The sequence below is a fragment of the Bolinopsis microptera genome, chromosome 3, assembly GCF_026151205.1.
Source record: "Bolinopsis microptera isolate Bmic1 chromosome 3, MBARI_Bmic_1.0, whole genome shotgun sequence".
In the NCBI taxonomy this organism is placed as follows: Eukaryota; Metazoa; Ctenophora; class Tentaculata; order Lobata; family Bolinopsidae; genus Bolinopsis; species Bolinopsis microptera.
The window spans coordinates 15804979-15832950 of record NC_087074.1 but is presented as its reverse complement, the minus strand read 5'-3'; the positions used below and the strand labels follow the sequence as shown (position 1 = coordinate 15832950).

The 27972-nt window shown below is 37.2% G+C and overlaps 1 protein-coding gene and 1 non-coding gene across 8 annotated transcripts; both read left to right on the top strand.

The window, feature by feature from the left end:
* The first annotated feature begins 39 nt into the window (after positions 1-39).
* On the top strand, positions 40-19721 carry LOC134812196 (heterogeneous nuclear ribonucleoprotein A1-like). 7 transcript variants are annotated; one of them, XR_010159904.1, is made up of 51 exons: positions 40-175; positions 369-494; positions 5602-5832; positions 5938-6306; positions 6638-6751; positions 7799-7845; positions 8027-8110; positions 8331-8399; positions 8571-8623; positions 8790-8857; positions 9074-9141; positions 9318-9358; positions 9535-9608; positions 9776-9865; positions 10106-10166; positions 10490-10561; positions 10740-10788; positions 10968-11036; positions 11249-11318; positions 11500-11538; positions 11717-11781; positions 11957-12011; positions 12182-12259; positions 12443-12512; positions 12692-12761; positions 12943-13017; positions 13192-13251; positions 13460-13506; positions 13687-13737; positions 13915-13973; positions 14159-14229; positions 14455-14514; positions 14680-14735; positions 14929-14966; positions 15244-15344; positions 15526-15576; positions 15758-15817; positions 16016-16076; positions 16261-16324; positions 16630-16679; positions 16876-16955; positions 17167-17214; positions 17552-17617; positions 17807-17861; positions 18052-18102; positions 18281-18339; positions 18509-18634; positions 18781-18832; positions 19025-19096; positions 19278-19345; positions 19539-19721. XR_010159904.1 is itself a non-coding variant. In XM_063819439.1 (6 exons), exons 1-5 carry the CDS (start codon positions 41-43, stop codon positions 6746-6748), a joined length of 972 nt encoding a protein of 323 aa, XP_063675509.1. In that variant the 5' UTR covers position 40; the 3' UTR covers positions 6749-6751; positions 6887-7199. The 7 variants fall into 7 exon arrangements, 2 of the variants coding, with proteins under 2 accessions (XP_063675509.1, XP_063675508.1); XR_010159903.1 differs by having other exon boundaries at positions 6635-6751; positions 18509-18572; XR_010159901.1 differs by having other exon boundaries at positions 6635-6751.
* LOC134813657 (small nucleolar RNA snR60/Z15/Z230/Z193/J17) lies at positions 9176-9260 on the top strand. Its single transcript, XR_010160052.1, has one exon. It is a non-coding gene; the product is annotated as a small nucleolar RNA snR60/Z15/Z230/Z193/J17 (small nucleolar RNA).
* Positions 19722-27972: the final 8251 nt, after the last annotated feature.

The window sequence follows — 27972 nt, the reverse complement described above, 5'->3', positions numbered from 1 at the left end:
ATATCTCAGAAATCTAACCACATATCCGTTATTAGCTGCCATGGCGTCCTGGAACAAGTCGGGTGATGGTGACGATGTAGAGTTGATTCTGAGGAAACTGTTCGTCGGAGGAATAAAACCAGACACTTCAGATGATCAGTTCAGAAACTACTTCGCTAAGTTCGGGGATATTGAGGTAAGATCGGCCGCTTTTTCTGCTAGATTAAAATCAGTAACAGACTACTTACTAGCACGTTACTGAACCGTAGATCAGAGTTAGCTGATTCTGTACCCGATATTATCTAAACACAAATACTATATTCCGTATTGAGAGTGGATTCCCTTTCAACTTGTAGATGAAAAGAATCTTTATCCTCCCTCTTCCCCAGGACTACGTTCACATAAGAAACAAACAGACCGGTCAGTCTAAAGGGTTCGGTTTCGTGACGTACAGCGACCCTACCAGCGTCGACAAATGTCTGGCTGCTAAACCACACACCATTAACCAGAAAGATGTAAGTGTTTCCTTATTCAATTATTTAATGATTTTATCCTTGTGGACAAATTTTAAAACTTTTGTAAACCACAGCTAAATGCAGTGTACATTATATGCTTAATTACGTGTACATTTTCTGCAACTTGAATTCTAGATTATTTGCCCTCATGATTTCTGATATAACTAGAAATAAGTACATTGTAACTGTGTAGTTACTTTGTAGTTACTGTGTAGTTACTGTGTAGTTACTGTGTAGTTACTGTGTAGTTACTTTGTAGTTACTGTGTAGTTACTGTGTAGTTACTGTGTAGTTACTGTGTAGTTACTGTGTAGTTACTGTGTAGTTACTGTGTAGTTACTTTGTAGTTACTGTGTAGTTACTGTGTAGTTACTGTGTAGTTACTGTGTAGTTACTGTGTAGTTACTGTGTAGTTACTGTGTAGTTACTGTGTAGTTACTGTGTAGTTACTGTGTAGTTACTGTGTAGTTACTGTGTAGTTACTGTGTAGTTACTGTGTAGTTACTGTGTAGTTACTGTGTAGTTACTGTGTAGTTACTGTGTAGTTACTGTGTAGTTACTGTGTAGTTACTGTGTAGTTACTGTGTAGTTACTGAAAGCAGTATTAATGACATTCTCACTTTTCAGAACTAAGTGCCTAATATAATTAAGATAGAACATCTAAACAGTTTTATTCCTGTTCCATATGATCGAGGATAGTCAGGGCTACAAAACCTGACCAAGTTTAGCTAAATCCAGTACTGCGCGTTCAAGATATGAGGTTAAATATACCAAAAATAGAGGTTTTCTGGTGTGACATCATTGTAAATTATTTGGAGTATAACCTCAATATCTCACAAACTATACATTTGTGGTCTTTCTGAGTTACACTATCTGTTTCCTTTGGCAATTTCGGTTCAGAGTCAATTAAGTTTGAAACAAAATCTCAGTATATGTGAAAGGACTGAGGATATCAAGTTTGTAAAAGCGCGCGCGCGCGCGCGCGCGCACACACATATAATGACCTCATATCTTCCACATTTAACGATTTTTTATAGAAATTCTTTCACCATCCTGTAGCACTCATGTGCTGAGTAGGATAGCATTCAAATCATGTCTTTAAAAGATTTAGATAGATACTGAGGGAGAAAATTCATGTTTGTAAAAGCGCGCGCGCGCGCGCGCGCGCGCATGGCCCAGACTATATCAATGGACGGCCACGGGAGGATAAAAGTACTTTCATACACACCAGCATGCTCATTGATGGCTTAAAATGAAGCTGAGACATACTCCTATCAGATCCACCATAAGTTAGATACCATAATAATCATTAAATGTGTCTAAAATGAGGAAGCTTTGACAAGTGCGAGTGGTTTTGGCAAATTTTGGTATAAAATGGGCCCTGAGATCATATTTTTCTCATTAAAATCACATATATCACGAATATTTATGTGTGTTGGGTGTATCCTCATTGGTATCAACCATTTCAATCATCTAGAGCAGCTTTCCTGATTCTTTATCTCATGAAAATGGGCAAAAAAGCTCATAAATAGTCCAAAATCGGTCATTTTCGCCCCTTTAATAACCTCATTCCTGGCACCCAGAACACTTTGGGTACTCAAAACATGATTTTTCGGATACCTCAGACCCCTAACTAGCACATGGAGCCAGAAAGAACAGCATGTAGGGACTTCTAAATTTCCATGGTTGAGAACCCAATGTCACACTATTCGTTCATTAATCCTGCTTTCACTGTACTGTGTAGTTACTGTGTAGTTACTGTGTAGTTACTGTGTAGTTACTGTGTAGTTACTGTGTAGTTACTGTGTAGTTACTGTGTAGTTACTGTGTAGTTACTGTGTAGTTACTGTGTAGTTACTGTGTAGTTACTGTGTAGGTACTGTGTAGTTACTGTGTAGTTACTGTGTAGTTACTGTGTAGTTACTGTGTAGTTACTGTGTAGTTACTGTGTAGTTACTGTGTAGTTACTGTGTAGTTACTGTGTAGTTACTGTGTAGTTACTGTGTAGTTACTGTGTAGTTACTGTGTAGTTACTGTGTAGTTACTGTGTAGTTACTGTGTAGTTACTGTGTAGTTACTGTGTAGTTACTGTGTAGTTACTGTGTAGTTACTGTGTAGTTACTGTGTAGTTACTGTGTAGTTACTGTGTAGTTACTGTGTAGTTACTGTGTAGTTACTGTGTAGTTACTGTGTAGTTACTGTGTAGTTACTGTGTAGTTACTGTGTAGTTACTGTGTAGTTACTGTGTAGTTACTGTGTAGTTACTGTGTAGTTACTGTGTAGTTACTGTGTAGTTACTGTGTAGTTACTGTGTAGTTACTGTGTAGTTCACAGTGGGCTACCATGCTAGCATAGGCCTAAAATCGACTTTCTTAAATTTCTTTGTAAATAAGCTTTCCTTATTGTAAAAGGCTAGCCCGATTTCATGCAAAAAACCGTAATTAAAAACTTTGCAAGATGCCAAAATGGCGTCGCGTGAAAAAATAGCATTTTTCACTGTCAAGAAATTTTGCCTTTTTTAGCCAAAAATTGCCTAATATTTATTATTTTGGGCTAAAATGCTTGATCAAGGCAGTTTTTAATAATTGAAATACAGTATAGTACTTAAGAATACTCAGCCATCTAAAAAAAACTGTGTGACTTTAACATTTTCACCTGATTTTTGACCGCGCCTTTTTTATGGCGTGTATTTTAGGCAATTTTTGGGGTATTTAACGACAGAAATCGTTGTTGGTTTGCAATAGTTCGGTATAATGCATGGTATCATCAGAAAGCTTAGACAATTCCCTATCAGATGCAATAAGAATCACTTTGGGCAGTTTTGGGCAACTCTGTTTACAAAATTAAGAAACTCAAAAATTGGGTAAAATTTGCTGCATTTTTAGATAATTTATGAGCTCAATTTTGCTATTAAATTGACATACATACATTACATGTTACATGGCGAGATCTCCATCCAAAAGGATTAGTCTGCGTCATCTGCGTCATTACTTTGTATTATACAACTTCGGCGGGTAATATTTCTCCATCCTTTTCGATCTGCAGCCAATCTTCTCATACAATCAATCGTGAGTCCATTACGATCCAATCTCTGCTCAGCATCTTCAATAAATACATCATTTAAGCTCTTCCTAGGCCTGCCTCTTGATCGTTTCCCATGCTTGGGTTTCCATTCAAGTAGATAGTTAGGTAACCGATCTTCAGGCATTCTACTGACATGTCCAAACCAACGTAGCCGTTTTGTTGCTATTATGTCAGTAAGAGCAGTTATTGAAGCCCTTCTTAAAACATCTTCATTTCTTACTCGATGGAACCACCTCACTCTCAGGATTCTGCGTAAGCAGTACTGATGGAAAGACTCTAATCTTCTTGTCTGCACTTGAGTCGTGTTCCATATCTCACTTCCATAGGTCAGAATGGTAAGAACAGCTGCGATGTAGATTCGCACTTTGTTGTTAATGCTTATGTTCTTATTCTTCCAAATGTTATTGAGTTGGTTAAAAGCTCCGGTTGCTTTTCCAATCCTGACACTTATTTCTTTATCGATCTTGCCATCCGATGTAATTTTGGCACCCAAATAAGTGAATTGAGTGACCTGCTTTGCAGAGTTTCCATCGACAGTAATATCTATGGTCCTATTCTCTGGGAGTGGGTGCTGCGACGTATCTTTCCCAATTACCATGATCTCTGTTTTCTTTGCGTTCATCTTTAAACCCCCAAGCCCACAGTATTTCGCAATATTGTCCGTTGTTTCTTGCAGTCCCTCGACAGTGTCATCCATGCCTGCTATGTCATCAGCATAGTCCAAATCAATGACACATTTTTCCGGTTGTCTGGAACTTTGTCTGTACTGAAGAGTAAAACCACGCGATATATTTTTAAACTTCTCGGCAAGTTCTAATCCCCAGTTAAGTACAAGGTTGAAAATGGGAGGCCCTTGCACATCACCTTGTCCAGTCCCCGAATCGACATCAAACCATCTTGTCAAATTGACATATTTTAGTTATTCTCCATGTTTGTGGCATTTTTTGCACCCTAGACCAGATGCATATGGATGAAAAATCAAAATATCACAATTATTATAGTTAAAATTGATAAAAATCCAAAAAATCGTGATTTTAAACGAAATTTTTGAAAATAACAGGAACAATTTTGGTGTTTCAGAAAATTTTGGTCATATAAATAGGCACAACTTTTGTTCTGATCAATATTTTTTCATAATTCAAAAAGATTTGAGTTCCTAAGATAGCTGTCCTTCGTTTACAGTTCATAAAAGAGCTTTAAAATTGATTAAACCTCTAAAAAAACAACTTTTCCTGGGATCAGCCTCCTATTTTTGTACTACAAGATTGCTCAAAATCGGCCCAAAATTTTTTTTCTGAGACATTTTCGGCCCTGTAAATGATTGGAATCGTATTTTTGTACCCAAATTACCTTAGAAACAAAGTTATGGGCATGTGTGATGGTCTAAAATACCCTATGCTAGCATGACCCCCACTCACAGCCCACTGTGTAGTTACTGTGTAGTTACTGTGTAGTTACTGTGTAGTTACTGTGTAGTTACTGTGTAGTTACTGTGTAGTTACTGTGTAGTTACTGTGTAGTTACTGTGTAGTTACTGTGTAGTTACTGTGTAGTTACTGTGTAGTTACTGTGTAGTTACTTTGTAGTTACTGTGTAGTTACTGTGTAGTTACTGTGTAGTTACTGTGTAGTTACTGTGTAGTTACTGTGTAGTTACTGTGTAGTTACTGTGTAGTTACTGTGTAGTTACTGTGTAGTTACTGTGTAGTTACTGTGTAGTTACTGTGTAGTTACTGTGTAGTTACTGTGTAGTTACTGTGTAGTTACTGTGTAGTTACTGTGTAGTTACTGTGTAGTTACTGTGTAGTTACTGTGTAGTTACTGTGTAGTTACTGTGTAGTTACTGTGTAGTTACTGTGTAGTTACTGTGTAGTTACTGTGTAGTTACTGTGTAGTTACTGTGTAGTTACTGTGTAGTTACTGTGTAGTTACATTGTAACTATGTAGTACATCACATTATGATATTCTGTTCATTATAGTAGTTGCATCCTCTTTTACCAGAATAACTAACTATTGTTGATCAGGTGGACGTAAAGAGAGCGGTACCCAAGGACCAGCCACAAGAGAGATGTCACAAAATCTTTGTAGGAGGATTACCCGAAACTAACGAGGCAGAACTCAAAGCTTTCTTTGAGAAGCACGGCAAAGTTACCCAGTGCCAGTTCAAGAGAGATCAGAATACTGGAAGAGGCAGAGGATTCGGCTTCGTATCTTTTGAGGACAGTGATACTGTGGACAAACTGGTCATTCTCAAGGTATGTCCTGACCAGTTTTAAAATTGATTAATCTTTTCAAGAATTGAATGTTTCATGACACCACAATTGATGGATTAGGGCTGAATTAATATTATCATATTTCAGCACATAGAATTCAACGGCAAGACAATCGAATGTAAGAAAGCACTGGATGTGAAAGATAAGCAACATATGGGAGGACACCAGGGAGGACACAATCAGAACCCCTCTGTGTACGGTGCACCTCCTGCAGCTGCTGGATACGGCCCCCCTCCCGGCTACCCTGCCCCTCCCATGCCTGCTTACGGAGCATACCCACCCTACGGTGGATACGGAGGAGCTCCAGCCCAACAAGCTCCTACAGCTCCAGGATACTCGGCCCCTGCTGCAGCTCCCTCCTACCCTGCCTACCCTGGTTATCCAGCACAGCCCGCCTACCCTCAGCCAGCTCCTGGATACCCTCCTGCTCCGGCTGCTAACCCTTACTACCCACAGGTTAGTCAGACAGGGAGGGAACTTGATTTAGTGTCCTATACAGGTGCTGTCTGGTACACAATACTTGTGCAGTGTATAGTAAGGACTACACTAATGCTAGATACAACACGTGCAATGTTAGGAGTTATCTGTGCACGTGCAATCAGGTTTCACCTGCACCATTCCTCCTGGCCCTGTGTGTGGGGTATCACAGCTGCTTGCTGACATTTTACCAGTTCTTCTGAGCCCTGAACCACTGTAAATAACAGTCATCACAGTTATATGATTCCAGCTTATCTTTAAATCTCACTTTTAACGTTGTAACTTTTTATAACTTATATCTTTACAGCAGCAACCGGCTGGACAGTACAACCAAGCTCCAAGCTCTTACGGGGCCCAGAAAAACACGTACGCGTCCAACACGTACGGGAGTTCCAGAAGTGCTAACTACAAACCCTACTAAGAGGTACGTTGTGGTGGGTTAATTAGTTAATTAATTAATTGTAAAGATTATACTAATTATACCCTGATAGAATTAACTATCATTCATTAAATTGTGATTTTGTATAACTAATAACTAATTAATTTACCTTAATCCCAGGTTTATTTCATGTAAAACAGTTATCATTAACATTAGACGTAAAGTTAACTCTCCGCCCCCGGTTTCTAGTACTCCAGGAACTATTAATGTTAATTGTTAACTGTACGCTGAACATTTTGAGCTGACTTTGTGAACCTTTTACATGATCTTTGATTTATTTTACAACTGACAAACAACCTTGTTCACAACTATATCAACCGCCCAGTACCGATTTGAATTTTCGAAAGTTTCGTTTATTTTATTATCACCACCCGGTAAATGTATTTTAATGTAATATTTAAAATTTAAATTAACTTGATGTTAAATTGTTCTTTACATTCGTATTACTTAAGTACTTAAAATGTGTATTTAATTTAATGTAAACTTTAAAACTGGTAATAAGCCATGGTAAAATAAAGTAAATAATTAGCGGTTTTTCTTAAATACCAAATCGAAATATGAAGTTAAATAGGTATTATTAAGTAAACTCATCCACATAAACAATTTTATCACTTATTTTCGATCTAGCAGCATAGGATTTAGAAAATAATTTAACCCTAGAACTCTTTAAAAATAAGTACATAAGTTTAGAATGTGACAGTAGAAAATTTAGCCCGATTTTTGGGGTCGTTGTGCCTGGGACATTGTTAAACTGATTTTAGGGCCGCGCGTAGCACTTAATCTTTAGTAACTAGCAAAAATGTGCGCGCCTCGCGTACAGAGGGTGACTTTTCAGCATCATTAAAGCAAACTTGACCTCTCAAAAGTTGTCCGCTTGCAACGCGTTAGTAGCAACGCATCCCTTGGTATAGCCTATAAACGAATTCATCAGTTATATTTTGAGTGTACATTTACATTTGTTTCTCATCGGAACTTCACTTAACTTCGATCATTTTCACACACGACCCTTCTGACTTGAGCTTTTGCTTCCAGGCCAAAGTCTATGACATGGTGTCGACGATGCTTGCTTATACCCAATGGTAAGTCCTAGCTCACTACATTCCCGTTTATTTATTATAGTCTTGCCCATATCTAAATGAGGACACACTTGTTGGTAACAACTTTCAGTTTTGACCGCATCTATACGCTATTCTGAACAGATTTTGCACAGTAAATTTTATCGTAGTCTCTCGTTACCAGTCTCACCTAGTTGCTTCTCAGGGCCAACTCTCCAAACTCCGGTACTTGGCTCTGCAATCACGAACACAATTCAACCTTGAGAGACACATCTGACCTCCTGATCAGGTAATTACACACAAGTTTACTTCTGAATTAAGCCAACTCCCTGCTAGAGCAAACTAAATCTGTGTTAGTTTGTGTATTTTGAGGAGTACATTAACTTGACAACCCCACTTTGACTGTGAGCATCACGCTCATTGTCCATTTATGGTTTTCACAGACACTTAAGTCCCAATTAAATTTAGTTTCTCCAACATATTGAGATAGTAACGGATCTGTTTTGCAGGGAGAAAAGTTTTGAAGTCTCTAGTACTCTTCTCTACATTGGACAACAAGTCTTTGAATTTGAAATCAGGTACGTAGTAGATCTTGCAGTTCACTACATAATACAGTTTTGTTTGAGTGATGATACAATTGGAGACCTGTAATGATTTCCGTGATTAATTCCTTAGCTGACAAACCATTCCAAACATGAGAAGTAACCTTTGGGATTTTATTAAATGCTAATACGTAATAATTGTTTCAGATCTTCCGTTTGCAAAAGCTTAGCGAACCAATGAACCTATTACTCTAAGAGTGGTAAGTTAAATCAAGCACAATCTAAATTTTCCGCTGCAATCATGAATGATGAATTTTGACAAGCATATATCTGACTTTTCTGAGGATATTATCGTTCTGACTATCTTAAGAAACTTTCTGTTGTAGTCTTAATCTATGTTCCCGCCTTAACAGTCTCTCACTTCAGATACGATATTCAATGATGTGAAAACTAACTCTACTCTAACTTAACTTAACTACTCTAATAATCCTAATGTAAGTAATATTATATATTAAATAACCTGTCCTCGAAGCCATGTAGTTCGTATAGCTTTGTGGTAAACGTACAGGAAAAGTTAATTCTACGGTTAAACGTGTTGTGTTGCTCTTGTGCGACCCTGCCCCGTGCTTTAGATACACCTTATTTTTCTTATTATATTTATTGTACATCTCATCCTGAGTTCGTATTATTGACCTTAACCCTTTCTTTAGTGGATCGAATATAAAGAAACAAAGTGAATGAAGGACGTTCATGCCAGCAGATCCCGCTTTCCAGACATGTAAGTTTACCTCTCGATTAATTTACCATTTTCCAAACATCAAAGTGATGATAACTTAGTTCAACTGAAACTGATAATGTCGATTTACTGCATTCTTTCGCTCCTATCTGATGTTTTCTCAGAAATATCTGTCACAAATCTTGAAAATTCTGTACTTGACGACTCCTTACTTTCAGCTTCTGCAACTCCGAACTTAAAAGAAATCTACACACTAATGGTAGGCCCATCGTTAATCTACTTTACAACTTTAAGACTATTTGTTAATGATGAGTTATAAATCTTTGATAGGAATTGCCGGCTGATTTTATTGATGCTAATTAACACTCTGAATTAATACAATTCTTCTTGCACCATTATTTCTGTAAACTTAATTCTAAAACATCTTCTCTTCAGTTTTCAATCGGTCCAAAGGGGCTCTCTAACATCCGCAATTACTACCGTCCTCTAATGCTGAAACATCTCTGAAGGTAAGATGACTTTCCCTTACGACACGAGTATTTAAACTAATTTAACTGATGATCCTCTTGACCATATTCTCCGTGAAGGTTACAAACTGATTTAATGAGTCTGACAATATATCCTAAGTAAGCTTATCTTCGTAGTTCATTTGTATCTAATAAACTGACTCTCTCAGATGAAGCTCCGAAAATGCTTCTTCGACCGAAGATGAACAAGTTCTAAAACAACTGAAGACGCTGCTTCAAACATGGCTCCTCTCTAGAAAGTAAGTCTTGTTAACTTTAGTAAACAGTTTGCTTCCAGAAAGCCCCAGCTAGGCTCTACGTGCTTAGTTGGTCGTCAGCGTAGCTATATTACTTCGTCTGGTTCAGTGAGACGTTTTCTTCATAGTTCCCGTCTCTAACCCAAACCAAACCAGATATAGTCTAATTATTTCACATCTGTTGCATTCTAGTGAGCTGTCTAAGCCTAGTAACTAACTTGAATTTACCAGCCTATTCTTCAGGTTTTTTGTAGTGACTGAATGCCTGAGAGAAACCCATCGGCTGACCTAACACCTGTATATCGTAAGTCTGCTTCAAAGCTTTTAATTGCTGATTCTTTTACTTTCTGTTTCCTTGATGCACCAGCTAAGCCGGGGGATCGTTCACACACTATTTTGTGAACATGTTGGTACTTGAATATACTGATATCTCCACATGCCGGTATGTGAACGCTCCCTTTACTTGCTACTTGGCTGCCCCTCACTGAAACTACATCACATGGTCTGGTTTAGTGGGACATTACTTTCTAGTCCTCGTCTCAATCCGATCAGATACAGGTCTTCTAGAACTCTAATCTAACTTACGTTAATTTGTCTTAATCAAAGATAAACATATTGAATTTTCAGGTTATAGGAATCTATCTGGAGAGATTCAAAACAACAGACTGCCTTGACTACATAATCTACTGCATTCTCTTAGTAAGTGTCTCAAAGATATTTAAATTCTGCAGTAGAAACCACATTTAATGAAGAGATTGTAAATTACACGAGTTTTCGAACAGTGAGGACACCTTAATTTCCGCCGTATCTGATCTTAGACGCAAACTTCTGTTTCAATGATAACTTCTGACATGATCATAACATAATGTTATTTCAGCTAAGAGAGACGTTTACCTGACGACCCAGTCTCCCTTGCACCCAGAAAGGTAAGACTATCCTCTTAATTATATACCACTGAAAATATATTTAAGTATATGATGAACACAAGTTATCCCTGTCATACCCTAAATGTGGTGATAAAAACTAGGTAACACCTGATCTTAACTTCAACTCTTTGTAGAATATTGTTTGTATTTATCGATCCTAACCAGCTTCTCTCTCGCAGTTATCGAGAAAACTAACAAGGAACAAGCTGGAGAATAAAACCTCTTCTCTACACTTCTGTTAAATTAAGGTAAGTTTCATATTTCTTGTATAAATGAATTTCGTTCTACCACAGCTGATTTTTAAACAGCAATTTTAAGCTTCCCTCTGAAAGTAAATGATGAACACAAGTTATCCCTGTCTTACACACCATGGTGAAAACACCTAGGTAACACCTGATCTCAACTTGAAAGTCTCTAATTATCTTTCATGCAACATCGGTTCTAACAAAACTCTTCGCAGTTTCCTGGAAATCAACCAACTCTGCCGAGAAAATTATCTCAAAACCTTTTGTTCCTGATCATTCTCTAAGGTAAGTTAATTATTGAGATTGTACACACAATGTTTACACAACTTGACTTGATGAGAGAGACTGCCTACTCTAATGTGAGGACTATTCTATACTCCTACCACCCATAAACTGATCATTTTACCTTTCTGTTAACCTTCCTGTTGTTATGGTGATCACATGCTGTAACACTTAACTGCTTCAGGAGCCGCGTTTCCAGTCTTAGGGCAAGAATTCTCAGAAGGTAAATAAAGAACTGCTTTAAAATTAGCATTGATTCTTATCTTTAAATGATGAAAAACCCCAACATCGCAGTTTCCACTGATTCTGATGAAGTTTTACTTTCTTGGATGTCTGATTTATTATTCTCTTCTAAAATTTAATTCGTTTTATTTCTCCACATAACTAGACCCTTTTTTCAGGTTTTAACTAATCTTCTAAGAAAAAGAAAAGCAGTCACGGACAAAATCCTCTCTTATCTAATAAGGTGAGCAAATATTTCTGGTATATAAGCATTAAATATTACAAAAAAGCCTGATGACCATAACCTACATTGTCTGAATACAGTGATAGAAAAAACTATATTGATCTGACTTCTATCTTATATCATGCTTGTACTGCTTAAACCTTGTGTTCTTAGTAGCAAACATCTCCATTTTCAGATTGTACGAGTTTGTGGCAACTAATAGACTATGAGAACCTTTCCCAACTCTACTTGTAAGTACAATTCTCTGTTCGTTCAACCCTTACCAGTTCACAATTCTATTAAATGATGCTTATCTTTCGGGTCTGATTAACATGAGGACACCACTACCCTGACTATATTTAGCATAAGATCTATTTTAAACTGTGTACTGTTTAACTTACTGAACTGTTATTACTTTCAGATTCCCATGCATTGTTACCGCCCAACTGAATTCGTCAGAAATCTGAGATTTGGAACGACAACAAAGATCGATGCCAAGGTAAACACCATTCCTTGGACATAAGAATTATTCTTGATATTACTAGTGATGATCCAACCATGACATTAATGCTCGATTACAGCTGAGAAGCTGAAATGAGGACAATTTCTTCACCTGAACGTGTCTCATCCTAAATATTGTTACACTTAGCTTTGTTGTTATTGTAAAACATAAATCTTTCAGGCGTGACGCTATGCTCCATCTCTCTCAATCAGAGTTTCTCCACTCAGCTGCGAAAGTTGGAATAACATCGGTAAGTTTACCTCAGACAGAGTATTTTATAATAGATAGGCTGATATAATGATGTATGAAATTACATGAGCTCTGCCAGTGAAGAGAATAATTTCCCGCTGATTCTGATAATATATCTCGTCCTATTGTGCTTCGCACATGGGGACTGTTAAGCTGTTACTAATCGATAACTTATCTCAGATTCAACAGTGGATGAACAAAACAACTGAACAAACCAGAACGAACACATTTATAGACTATCTTCTTGACTGTAAGTACAACCTAGATATTTTACAATAGCTACCTCGTTAAGGATATAATGATGTATGAAATTACATGAGCTCTGCCAGTGAAGAGAATAATTTCCCGCTGATTCTGATAATATCAATTTAATCTCCTCGTTCTCGTTTAATTGTGTGATGAATGAGACTTCAATCAGTAATAATTCTCAGAGTCTTACAAGAATGTCAGGAGATCGTTGCTTAAAAGTCTAGAAGTATCTGAGGAAGTCTTACTTCGCTTAACTGGTAAGCAAAAAATGTAACTGTTAGGTCAATGAATGAAACTCTGAAACAAATGATGATCACAACAGACCTGTTCAGAAAAATACTGAATGACAACAAACCTCATACCTGATGTCCACATTGAAAACTCTGTCCTCTCTCGATGTCTAAGAATTCACTAACTCTAAATAATTTCAGTGTATTTGTGTTGCAAGAGGAAATCAAGAGTTACATCATCTTCCGGTACTCTTTCTAGAGGTAATTTTTTAAACCAATCAGTGTACATAAGTTCTCAAAAACTGTGTACTGTGATGACGTAATTTGCGTCTGATGTCATTTGAATGGGGCCTGCCAGCCCACTAAACGTTCTCTTGATTGCTTGCAGATAATTCCCGAATCTGACACTTCACCTGAAATTATTAAGTTCTCAGATTGTATATCTCAAATTAACACTCCTAATCTTCAGCTTGAGTGAAACTATGCGTAGAAGAGGGATCCTGATCTCTACTCCTGGTAGGTTAATCGCTAAAGATGTTGTCCACACTCTACATACTGTGCAATGTGATGATTATTCAGACCTGTTCTGAAACTCTTGATGACAAATCGAATTCCTCGTATCTGATTCAACCTCTCCATTACTTATATATTTACCAAATAATCTCATCCGTAGTTTAAAACCTCTGTCTTTTTCAGGGAATTGAAGAATGTGACATTCAAGTAAAAGACATTCTTACTAGAATCACGGTACGTTAACATTATTCAAACTATAACCTCTTACTTACGAACTGAGACCCCATGCACCACTCCGAAAAATGATGTGGACATTCTTTCCAGAACATCTAAGACTGATATGTATCGTCAAATGTATTTAACTTTTTAGTAAACTAGCTAAAAAATTCCTAACTTGCTATTCATTTTCAGATACAAGATTGGACTTCAGCAACTGCTAAAATGGATAACTCCACAGAAATAAACGACAGGTGAATAAAGATTCATTTTAAATATCCTAAATTCGGTAACCATCGTTACTAATGTAAAATGATGACACACCCAGCTCTCTTGTACTGTTGAATGAAGACAAACTTTCCCAAGGTTCTGATTTTACTCACAACAACATGATAATATCTTATACCATGAAATAACATCTGACACAAATTAACCTCAGGACCAGCTAAAAGTAATCAGATACTCAAGAATCGACGATTGACATTATCTGGAACATACTATCTCCGAATGGTAAGGACCATCTCTGAAAATAATCCTATTTATACTGAGGCTGTTTAATTGATGATATCTGGCATTTGGATTGACGGGTCCGCTTTTAATTCTTGAAACATGTTTTTTGTTTCTTGGATTGCTTGAGTAGACGCGACATGATGTTAATTTTTCTCACTGAATTTCAATTCTAAGAATAAGATTAAACTATAAACAAAATCATTATTCAAACCTTAATCATTTCAGCCGTTGATCTGTCTTTCTCCTTAACTGCGTGTCTATCTCTCAACTAATCTGAACATCTAGGTAAGTGACTGGCTCACGTCCCATCTATAAAATATACCATCATTGAATGATGACGACACGGTCCGTGTTTCTGAATCCATGTGAAGCCAAACTGACCACCTGACTTTAAAGAGACATTTTCGCGACAACCTTGATTAAGCCTTTGTTAAATAGAACTCATTTCAGGTCTGTGTTTTTGCTCGACTGAAACCTTCTCCTCCTATATGGACCTGCATTCAAAGGTAATTATTACAATCATAATCGTAAAACTTAATCTTATATTAGTACTATGATGAGAATGACTTGCCCTGTAAGAACCACACTAGCTTCCTGCTTTTGTTTGTGTTTACCCTATTGTTCCTTCTGAAATTACATGCAAATTGTACGTCTCATCACTAGCTATATTAGTTGACTAACTAACCTCATTATTATCAGGTCGATACCACAACTGACTAGATCAGATCTCATCTAAGGTGAAGGCCTATAAAACGTTCTCAACTATCATTTTATGGTAGTTTCTGACAACCAAATTAAGTTATTGTTAAGAAAGCTAATACAGCTAGATGGAGAAATTCTTGATAGAATCCTGTTTATTCAAGTACTATGATGAGAATGACTTGCCCTGTAAGAACCACACTAGCTTCCTGCTTGTGTTTGTGTTTACCCTATTGTTCCTTCTGAAATTACACCAAAAGTTAACCTGACTTGTTCAAGCTTTCTCCTTTGACTTATAAGTTTAACTATTACCAGGGAGGTTCCACAACTGAAGTTGACTCCAACATAACAATTGCTCCTGTGCAACATGACAGTGCTCACACAGAGAGAGACCCAACAAGCGCCTTACCCGGAAGGTATGCACTTAACAAACTACTCTCTTAAAGTTCTTATCTTATCACCCAATGATGATTAGCTTCGTGCGTTTCAGTGAGATTTATCTATGATATTGACCTTCCTTGGACTGAGTGGTGATGTTAAAAAAGTTTACTTGCTGTAGTTCCGTTATTTTAGTTCTTAAACCTTTTCTTTCTTCAGGAGTTTGTACACATTCTTCTGCTACTCAAATGGATCGTTCCTACATGAAAAGTAAGTTTGGAAAAGATGTTGGATGAATTTTCTCAGTATGCTTCATCTTTAAATGATGTTTTATTGGAATTACCGTCTGACCTTTCTGAGTTGACACCTTTATAATAAGCCTGATATAAAATAATCTAGATGCAATAAGTTCGTATAATATTTAAAAATGCTAACCTTCATTTTTACTCAGGAAAACACCGGAACATCTGAGGAGCTAGTTGAAGAAGCCCTGGAATATCATAAATTGCAGGTGAGATAGGCAAATGAATAGTTCTGTACTTTTTCTAGAAAGCTGGAAACCATACTCTTAAAATGATGTTTTATTGGAATTACCGTCTGACCCCTCTGAGTTGACACCATTATAATAATCCTGATTTGAAGTAAACAAAACCATTTTATATGTGGCGCCTGGACCATAAACATCGTTTTCATGTTATACTTTGCCAAGGTCCCGACCTGAAGAAACCACTCTCCAAGATCAAGACTCATCCGGAGCCAAATATAAGAAGGTGGGTTTTTATAAAACTAATAAGAAATTATTGCTGCATTATGATGTTATGATGAAACCAATTCAGTTTCGCGACTGTTCTGATTGCCTATGATATGACACCCTTGGCTGTCTGAAAACATCAAATAGCTATCAATTGTGTAGTTCATTAACAGTAGCAGTTGTCTAATCTACTTAATCCCCAGTTTAAGGAAGACTCACCACCTCTGAACCATAACTACAGTCTAACAGAACTCTTCTAGATTAAAGGTAAGACTCTGTAATGGTAGAGAACATCATACAACTTCAAGCGTTATGATTTAACTTGACCAGCCGACGTCTGTACACGGTATATTATGCATAACCAGTGTACCTAAATTCCTATATACCTATTATTACTTATTATTACTATGGCCTTGTACAGGCAATATGACGGAATGATTATGAGAGATGAACGCTACAAAATAACAATTTACCCTGCTTGAAACATTCATGTTATGGGCGAATTATGATGTTAATAAATCTGGGTTTTCAACGGTACTGAACTGTTTTATAAACTGTCAACATTCCTTCAGTACTGGTGTTAGCAGAGATTCAACATTGAAACCGAAGCTTATTCAACCAGGTTCGTTCATTTCTTTGTATGAAACTAAACTCTCGAAATTGTAGCTCATAATATGATGAAAAACCCCAACATCGCAGTTTCCACTGATTCTGATGAAGTTTTACTTTCTTGGATGTCTGATAATTTAGTTCCCATAGGAGTTTAATTTGATTTGTTCAACACTAGAGTAAACCCCTAATAATTTTATTGATTTCAGGACCAGCTTCGCTCATTAAAAATCGACGAAGAGATCTACTAGGACGATCACGTGAATCCCCTAACTTCAATCTCATAGTGGTAAGTTTGTTCTGCCCAGAATAGAAAAGATTAGGGAAATAAGCCCCTGATAATTTTATTGAAGTTGAATGAGGAAATTTTCCCCGACTGACCTAGTCTAGATAGCTGGATCATGTTGATAAAACTATTTTTATAATCTGATAACACAAGTTAAACTCTACCTTAATGTCTCTTCTCTGAACGTATTTTCTAACGATGTAAATCTTACCAGGTCCAGTTGGGTGAAACAGGAAGAATGAAGACATCGAAACTCTTCTAGGTAATTTCTCTTAATTTAGTTATTCTCTTAGATCGTTCATATTCCGTGCACAATACCGTATTCTCGCAACTGGGTGTTCCCGTCAGTTTGACCGCTGTGCGGGCAGCCCGATGGTGTTTGGACCCGTTCTCCTGTGGACATGTCCTCCGTACTGTTGCAAAACAAGAGCCACTAACCTCGTGTTCGGTGGTTCCATTGCATATTCCTTGTGCCTCGTGGAGACCCTAGTGCTCAGTTACCACGGGGATAAACCATGCAAATGACAAACCTAACAATAAAATTGATAGGCTTGTTAGATCACTTTAGACCTTAAAAATAACACGTGTCTTTATTTCAGATTTGACAAGTGTCAGGAATGAGTTCACTGAATAATGGACAACATCAACTGCAACATTCTTACCAGGTAAGAAAACTAGTGATAAAGCAACTGATTTCTTATTCTAAATGATACAATGATGAGACCCCATGCACCACTCTGAACAATGATGTGGACATTCTTTCCAGAACATCTAAGACTGATATGTATCGTCAGATATAACGAACTCTCGAGTAAACTTTCTCATCATTTTCCTAACTTACTATTCATTTTCAGATAGCAGAGACTAGCAAATGCTTAGATACACAACTTCGCTCAAAAGATATCACAGGTAATTTAATGTCTCAATTGACAACGTTGTGAATCTAGTTACCATAGTTACCAAAGTAAAATGATGACACACCCAGCTCTCTTGTACTGTTGAATGAAGACAAACTTTCCCAAGGTTCTGATTTTACTTTTCATAAAATATGTTATCATGAAGTACCTTTTTCAATACTAACAAATTCTTTCATCTTCAGGCATTGTGGAAATGTAACACTGCCGTTTCTGTGACATATTTTCTGAAATAGGTCAGTTCTTACAAAGTTTTGCTCAATTTTAGTTTCTCCTCAATAATGATGACACTTACACACCAATTGAGACAAGTCTATGAAACTTCAAAGAGCTTTTTAAATCTGAATCATGCTACCAAATTGTTCATCGGCCTCCGAACACATTTCATACGATTGTAACAATCAATTATTTCAGAACTCACAAATATCTTGCAATTGTCCCAAGACCTCAACATTCTACTCCTTATTTTCAAGGTTGGTTTTCTTAAACATTTTTGTCTTGTCAATTTCCTATGAACAAATCTGATGAAGCAAATTTCTTATGAATCACACGTGTTTATAGAAAACTACAATTCTCTGACACTTCCCCTTAAGTTTTATTAACAAACACAATTTGTCCCACATTAAATTTGATGTTTTCCAGGAACGTTGCAACCTTTTCACTCCACCCTCCTCTTTACTAATCACTGCTTGCATCAAGCTAAATCGTAAGCTGATGAGGATCCGAACCTGAAATTGTTAACCACAACTTGTACTTTTCTTAACTAAGGTAAAGACTTCAAATGATGATAAGCACCCTTTTGTCACCTGAAAATTCATGACAGATACTTGGTGCTGCCTTCCTTCTGATATAGCAGTATCTTTTAAATATAATTAGTTGTGTCAAACTGAAATTTAACTGTGTTAACCTTGCAGGTGATCATATTGGCTATCATACTGCGAACATCTTCAACTACAGTCTTACAGGGTAAGTCTTAATATTTCAACTGTTCTTAATAAAATTATCTAAGAGTTAAATGATGATAACAAGATGACGAATCTTATTGTTAGTGCAGATAAAACCAGGCTACCACCTTAACTGATATTATTAACTCACCCTTAATTATATCGTAATTAATGTGGGATTCTTGCAGATATTTAAACTTAGTTAATGTTTCAGGGACTCTCATTTGACATTGGACCATTCTAAAAGTCAACAAACTGAAATTAACAACAAAGAGAACAATCTCAGGTAAGCATCCTAAATTTTAACTCTTTTAACCTTCAACGATACTTAATATGATGATAACAAGATGACGAATCTTATTGTTAGTGCAGATAAAACCAGGCTACCACCTAAACTGAAATTTCTCTTTGAAAAAGGGAAGATAATTCCTACATTGAACCATGCTTCTGACACAAATATTTTTCAGAGGACTAAACAGCCACCAGATAACGTCAAGCAAAAGAAGAACGGCCAAATGCTGCCACTACTAAAATAGTAAGTCTAATCAAGTGATTTCGGCCAACTTAACATTCTCGCAGAATGATGATCAATTTATCATGTTTGATTTGTTCAAGCACAGTTTTTGTGTAAGTTCAATAATAATGAGAATATTATAGTTACTCTGACTGTTTTTAACATAAACACTGATCTCAAGTTACCGAATTCTCTAACCAAGCATTTTCTTCAGATCTCCAGAGTCGAACTGAACAGGCAAATTTCACAAGACCTCCACCGGCTCTAATACCTGGAGTAGCTTACGTCTATCATGTGCAGCCGAAGGAACAAGAAGAAACTTATCCAAATGGACATTTTTATAGAACAATGTTGTTTCTAACATAGTAACTATTGAATGTTTTATTTTCCTCTGTTATCCAAGTCCTTCAATTTGTTCATATTACCACTCAACTGACCTCGAAATCCCGTAGTCAATGACTCAGAAAATGCATTACTTTCCTCTATTCTGTCCACAAATCTTCCAAAATCCAAACTTATTCTGGATCTACAATACCCAGTGACAAAAAATAAGTTAACCATAGATGTTTTGGGGCCAATTTGGACTAATTTGATGGAAATTTTGTCAAGATGATAGGGTATGGTGTGGAACCGAATTGGTACTAGAATGAATTGGAAAAAACCATATTGATTTAATTGCCCCAATCTGCCCCGTTTTCGAAGATGAAATTTCCAAGGTCGAAATTTCACACTTCTGACTGAATTTCTCTCCAGCAACAAATTAGTCAGTTAACTATTATATACATGATATAGATGGCATGTGACACTATTGAGGTGCTGGGAGTTTGATTCCGGTCGGAGGAAGCATATTACAGGAATCTTCACGAAACGAAAATTCATAATTTGCCATTTCTGTCCCAATTTGATGGAAATTTTGGTCAGTGACCAATCAATCCGTTAACTGAGGATGGTATGGGACCAAATTTGGGTACTCTAAGGTCAAAGTCTGGAATGAATTTGAAAAAACCATATTGATTTAATTGCCCCAATCTGTCTCATTTTCGGTTTTCGAAGATGAAATTCCAAAGGTCGAAATTTCACACTTCTGATTGAATTTCTCTCCAGTAACAAATTAGTCAGATAACTATAGATGGCATGTGACACTATTGAGGTGCTGGGAGTTTGATTCCGGTCGGAGGAAGTATTATACAGGAAGGGGGGGGGGTCAACCTCATTTTACCTCATGAGGCCAGCCAAAAAAGGCAAAATTGGGATGAGGTAAAATGAGGTAAAATGAGGTAAATAAATCTAGTTTTCTAAGCCTTTTTTTAGAGACAAAAAAGGTTTATTCGAAGTCATTATACTATAATTCGAGGCTGTGCATGGTCTCCCATGATATTTAATGGTTTATTAGGGGTGATGTGGTCCCTGGGAAGGGGCATTCCCAGTTTAAACTACTTACTCTCCAAACTTGGGGTAAATAAAACTTCGCATTATAATTATTATTTATGAAAAGAAAATTGAGTATTTCAATCTCCATGATCCATTAGGATATTGTAAATAGCACTTGCTAAGTTTTGTAAAGGAATTAGCAATAACTTTAGTGTCATTTAAATAATATCTTAATTTGATTTTGCGATTATCGAGTCACTCTGAAACAAATTGTGTCTAACTAGACCAAATGTAAACAACAGTTGTGCATGGAATTGGATTGGATATCTACATGAATTTAGTCGAAATTGCATAGTGAAAGGTAATTTTATAATAAATTACTCATATAAACTCATACTTCATACAATTCTAAGTTCTTATGTACATGTTCAATGTTCATGATTCGCTGTAGAATAAAGGGCGGTTCAGAAAACCACCTTTCGTTTAAATAATTAGATATCACCTCTAATTAGTTGCTCTATAGGGTCGGGAACAACCAACAAAATTTTTGTGTCTCTACGGTTTCGTATAATACTGACTTGGGCCACGCCCATATTTTTCACCAATTTTTAACAGGTAAAATTCTCTAAATCGTCAATTTAGTCACGAAGGAGTATGGAAGGAGTTCTAAATGTGTGCTCCTCTAATATAAACAGTAGGAAATGGTTAACTTTAGTCGAGGTTTCAGGTCTCTACAATGTCGGGAAGTTCCTGCAGGAATTTGCGCATTGCGCTGAAGCGCAAGATTCACAGCGCCAAAAGCGAAGGTCGTAGAGACATGAGACCTTGATTAAAGTTAACCATTTCATACCATTGCTATGAGAGTATGCCACTTTCAGAGTCCTGAACACACTCCTACAGCTCTTAATCGTCAATTATATGAATTTTACCTGTTAAAATATATCATCTTTAACTGATATCAATTTAGTTTAACACTGTTAATTTTTTTTTTAAACATAATACTTCACACCAAACTAACGCACAATATGATAATATAAAAAAGGAAGGTTTTCCTTGAATTCCAAATTCAACTTTGATTATATCCTGGCACTGATTATCATTTCTCGATTGTTCTCTATTTTCCAATGCAGTCAGCAAGTTCCAATTAAGGTAGACTAGGTTTTCGAATCTTCATATTATGTTCAGAAGCAGGCCAGAAGGGGTTGTTACCAGAGGAATATCTTCTTGGAACAAGGGAATTAATGAGGTCTTCATTTATTTCTTCATAACTCGTCAGTGACAGTCCGGACAGAATGAGCATTGACGAGATCCACTGATTACTTCATAGCTCGTCATTGATAGGATCAGTATTAAATGAGGTCGAATGATTACTTCATAGCTCGTCACTAACTGGATCAGCATAACATGACTAACAACTAACGAGGTCCAGTGATCTCTTGCTGATACGTCAAGACAAGATCAGTAAATAGCTAAAAATATCGAAAAAAATTAGCTTAGGAATTACAGAGTACAATTGCCTTCTTCACAACTTACTCTTCGGCCTGATCTTTTTAAATCACTCATTCCCTCTGAAACAAGATAATGCTTAGGACTAGGAGGAACTTAGTTAACTTCTTGTATGATTCGGTAAGAGGAAAATTCCTTAGTAAGCTAACATTCTTTTGTAGGATGTTACCACTTATCATGGTAACATCTGTTATCCAGCATAATCCCACAACTAGACCCTCTTATTCTTGAGTCTTGACAATGACAGTAGCAATGTACACTATTTTGATGCTCGATCCAGGTCTCCAAGAAAACCTTCCTTTTTATATTCTCATATTGTGTGTTAGTTTGGTGTGAAGTATTATTTTCTTTTTTAAAACTAACAGTGTTAAACTAAAATGATAATTCATATAATTGACGATTAAGAGATATGGGAGTGTGTTCAGGACTCTGAAAGTGGAATACTCTTATAGCAATGGTATGAAATGGTTAACTTTAGTCAAGGTCTCATGTCTCTACGACCTTCGCTTTTGGCGCTGTGAATCTTGCGCTTCATGCGCAATGCGCAAATTCCTGCAGGAACTTCCCGACATTGTAGAGACCTGAGACCTCGACTAAAGTTAACCATTTCTTACTGTTTATATTAGAGGAGCACACATTTAGAACTCCTTCCATACTCCTTCGTGACTAAATTGACGATTTAGAGAATTTTACCTGTTAAAATTTTTGCCGAGATTTACCTCATTTTACCTCATGAGGCCAGCCAAAAAAGGCAAAATTGGGATGAGGTAAAATGAGGTAAAATGAGGTTGACCCCCCCCCTACAGGAATCTTCACGAAACGAAAATTCATAATTTGCCATTTCTGTCCCATTTTCAGATATGACATTTTCCTAACAGAAATGTGACTAATTTGATGGAAATTTTGGCCAGTGACCAATCAATCAGTTAACTGAGGATGGTGTGGGACCAAATTTGGATGATAATTAATCACTCTACAGTCGAATGTCACGTGACGAAAACGCCGTGATTTCATTGGTTAACCTAATAACGCGCCGCAGATCTCTATAAACACAAATTATTCATCGCGCGTGCAGTAAACTCAAATTAAGTCCTAATTTGTTACCGAAATTTGGCAACTATCAACATCATGGCACAATTAAGTCGCATGCCCAGTAAATTGCTAATCAAATGTACGGCCCTTATACAGTCTACAGTGTATGAATTCATGAACGAATTTATTAAGGCAGATTGGTAGAAAAACGATCGTAAATGCTAATTTGTATTAACAGTGGAAAGTGTTCTTATAAGGGAGACTGTTGTGCAGCTGCATGCCGGTCGAGTTATAAAACACGTCATTAAAAACACTTTCCAAGAATTCCAACTACAAAACTTAACCACAAAACCAGCTCTGACCACTATTTCTAGGTTCTCAAACGACTAAATGATGCGAATTATAAATCCTCAGAGCTGATCCCACTCTACATTAAAAACACTTTCCAGCTACAAAACTTAACGACAAAACCAGCTCTGAGCACTATTTCTAGGTTCTCAAACGACTAAATGATGCGAATTATAAATCCTCAGAGCTGATCCCACTCAACATTAAAAACACTTTCCAGCTACAAAACTTAACCACAAAACCAGCTCAGAGCACTATTTCTAGATTCTCAAACGACTAAATGATGCGAATTATAAATCCTCAGAGCTGATCCCACTCTACATTAAAAACACTTTTCAGCTACAAAACTTAACCACAAAACCAGCTCAGAGCACTATTTCTAGGTTCTGAAACGACTAAATGATGCGAATTATAAATCCTCAGAGCTGATCCCACTCTACATTAAAAACACTTTCCAGCTACAAAACTTAACCACAAAACCAGCTCTGACCACTATTTCTAGGTTCTCAAGCGACTAAATGATGCGAATTATAAATCCTCAGAGCTGATCCCACTCTACATTTAAAACACTTTCCAGCTACAAAACTTAACCACAAAACCAGCTCAGAGCACTATTTCTAGGTTCTGAAACGACTAAATGATGCGAATTATAAATCCTCAGAGCTGATCCCACTCTACATTAAAAACACTTTCCAGCTACAAAACTTAACCACAAAACCAGCTCTGACCACTATTTCTAGGTTCTCAAGCGACTAAATGATGCGAATTATAAATCCTCAGAGCTGATCCCACTCTACATTAAAAACACTTTCCAGCTACAAAACTTAACCACAAAACAAGCTCTGAGCACTATTTCTAGGTTCTGAAACGACTAAATGATGCGAATTATAAATCCTCAGAGCTCCCACTGCGTAAGATTTTTTATAGCCGGTAAACTAATTAACCGGCTAAAAATGCTGAGACGGCTATTATGTATTATCGTAACGACATGATCACGGCTGTTAAAATGGCTATTTATAGTTGACTGTTCATAACAGCTGCTCTATATTTGTGTGCTCTATCATAAGGTTGTTTCAGAGCTGCTAAACTCCAGCTAATATAACAAGTCTTTTTATATAGCCATTTAAGAAGGAAAAATATTTAGCACTTTACAACCAACAATCACTCATGTTTTAAACCTTTATAGCGAGTCGGCATATTACAATTTTACCGAAGTAAATTATTTGTACTTGAAAAGTATAAGAGTTAAGACTGCAGAATCTTTAGTATTATAAGTATAAAAAGCAGAAAAACACGCCACATGAGGTCTCAAAATATAGATAACAGTAAGATTTTTAATCTGCCTGCACGACGCACGTGTGATGGGGGAATGTTTTTTATTCTTCTTCTTTGCAAGAAGTGGTAACCTGTTTTTATAGTCCCTCTATCTAGTTCTTTTTGTTGTTACGCCACTGCTTGTTGTATTTCCTGCTACCACTGCTTGTGTGTTCCGGCCCTGTTAGGGTTCTTGGTCAGCCAGGACTGTTTTTTCTTTACTCCTGATAAGATATTTATGAAAAATAAAATAAGGAGGAAAGGAATCATTCAACGTTTCAATATGACAACATCGTAATCAAACGTGGAATCAACAGAAATGTTACCCTCATAAATAATATTAAATTCAGATTTCACATAATAGAATAAGTAGCGGTAACTCGGTAATCTGCCGATGCACATCTGGGGCACACCTCGGGCACACCTGGGGCACAAACTCGGGCACACCTGGGGCACACCTCGGGCACACCTGGGGCACAAAGCACACCTCGGGCAGAACCACCTGGGGCACACCTCGGGCACATCTCGGGCACATCTCGGGCAAAATTCGGGCATGGTAATTGGGAAACCTTGGGAAAAGAACCTGGGCACACCCGGGGCACATCTCGGGCACATCTCGGGCACACCTCGGGCACATCTCGGGCAAAACCACCTGGGGCACGGTCATTCGGGCAATATGAATTATTATTTAATACTATGATGATAGATATCATTATTTATATTACTTATATTGGTGACAGTATTAAACTATATGTATGAGCAATATAATTTTCAGGGACTCAATTTTATTATTTAAAAAATGTATTTATTAACGAGCAATTGAAAAATACGATTGATCTGTTCATAATGTATCTAATAAATTTAATAGGTAAGTAATATTATATTATTAAAGTATCAATCGGAACATCTCATAACCATTAAAAACTATAAGTATTACTGTAATTACAAAATAAATCAGTATATCCTCTTGGGAGGGAGTGCTTCTCCTGAAGCGTGGAGTGTGCGAAGCACAGAAAGGTTCCGGTTGCAGATATCCCTGGCCACTGGTAGAAGGTTTTTTAGCGTGGGATTTATCAGCTGGAGGAGTCCATATCGGAGAGAATTTAGGTCAATCCTCGCTGCCTCTGCTATGCAGCGCTTCCTGCCGAAAAAGGACTCAGATATCCCCTCTGCAGCGAGTGCCTCCTTCTTCGTAGCACCATTCCGGACACGTGCCAGGATCCTGTCGTACTTTGAAACTTCTCCGTCGATAGTGAAGGTGCGGCTCGAACCAGGATAAGGGGCCGGAACAGGACCGGTGGGAGCTGTAGCGGGAGCCGGAACAGGAGCGGCAGCCGGAACAGCAGCAGGAACAGTAGCCAGAGCTGGAACAGTAGCCGGAGCCGGAGCGGGAACTGGAACATGTGCTGAGGTTACCGGAACGACAGGTCGAGGAAGAGGAGGAGGAAGAACCACAGGTGCTGTAGGAGCCCGAGGTATGCTTTGTGCCCCAGGTGTGCCCGAGGTGTGCCCCAGGTGTGCCCGAGTATGTGCCCCAGGTGTGCCCGAGGTGTGCCCCAGATGTGCATCGGCAGATTACCAAGTTTCAGTTGTATATCTTTTACGGTTTTGCGGAAAGTCGCATATATAATATTCCCAAAGGCCAGTCTTATGGTATATTTATTAATCAGTTAGTTCGTTTAGCTCGTATTAATAGTTCTTTTAACAGTTTTATTTTGGATTGTAAAAAGTTAGTTCGTAAACTTGCACGACAAAGTCTCAATATTGCTGCCTTGCGCAAACGGTTTGAAATCTTTGTCGACAAGTATTTTAACATTTGGGGAAAATTTGGGATTAATCTTACTTCGGAATATGTATTTTAGCATGACGTGTCATTCTTTTTGTTAGTTCAGTTCGTTTTCAATTTTTTTCCCTGCTCTTGCCGAAGGCAAAAAGATCGTAGGGAATAAGTAATCGGGTTTGGATATATGAGGTGGCCCGACGGTCCTGCGATGTCGACAAAAGTCTGCTCCTTCGCAATATAGACCACTCCCCTATAATTATGAGTATAGGAAGCGTCTGTTATGCTGCGCGCGACGCTCGGCATGTGTTAGTTAATTGCAGTATCCAACGCGAATTTCAATTGTCAAACGATGCCGTTCAAATTAAATTAGCCCAAAATTTGTGCGCGGCGTACTAAATATTCGAGTACATGCAATCCTGCACGCGCACAATGACAAATTACGATGAAAATATTGCAACTTTTTAACAACAAAATAATCCAATATCTAATTTTTATTAATCGATAAAATTAACTTTTCGTTGCAAATATTAAGCAGGGAAAATTAATCGTGCGTGGTGTAACCGCGGCGAAATTCTTGTTAATCTTAATTTTAATTTTCAGTAAATATCATTTTTTAGCTAGCAGAATGGTTTTCAGAGGGCATTAATGAAATGTACTATGAGCTGGTCCCAAGTCCAGACGCCATTTTATTCTTTGTAATTTTCAATAACCCTGTCTAGTCATTGACTGCTGATTATACATGGAAACATATGTGGTAATAAGCTATCTATATTATACATTGCACATCGTTTATTAATTGTATTTAAAGCAAGTCATCGAATGTTTTATCTGGCAACAGTAATGGTGTGCACTGGGTAGGAAGGAATGTGAGTGTGCATTTTTTGTAGCTCGCTAAATGGTGAATCTTAACGTAGGCCAATTTGTATTTTAGAGATATCAATTATTTCATAGCCAAACTGGGGAAGGTTTTCATAGTCAACTTAAACAAGTTGTGATTACATTACATTAGCTGATATTGGTTATCTTTCTTAGCTCTTATGAGTAGGTCAATCATATAGTTTGATATTTTTTGTTATTAGTTCAAACTAATTACAACACTATACAAATCTATTACCTTTATTGAGCTATGTAAGTTATTGTAACGTCCTGTCCATGACAAAGGCGTGTTGCCGAAACGTCGACAGCTAATATGTTTTGAAACAAAGAGTGGAGGATCCAACTTCGTCACCAACTATTAAAGTTTAAACTATAAATAGATTAGCTGATAATAGGAATTTTTCGTAAATATAGAGTG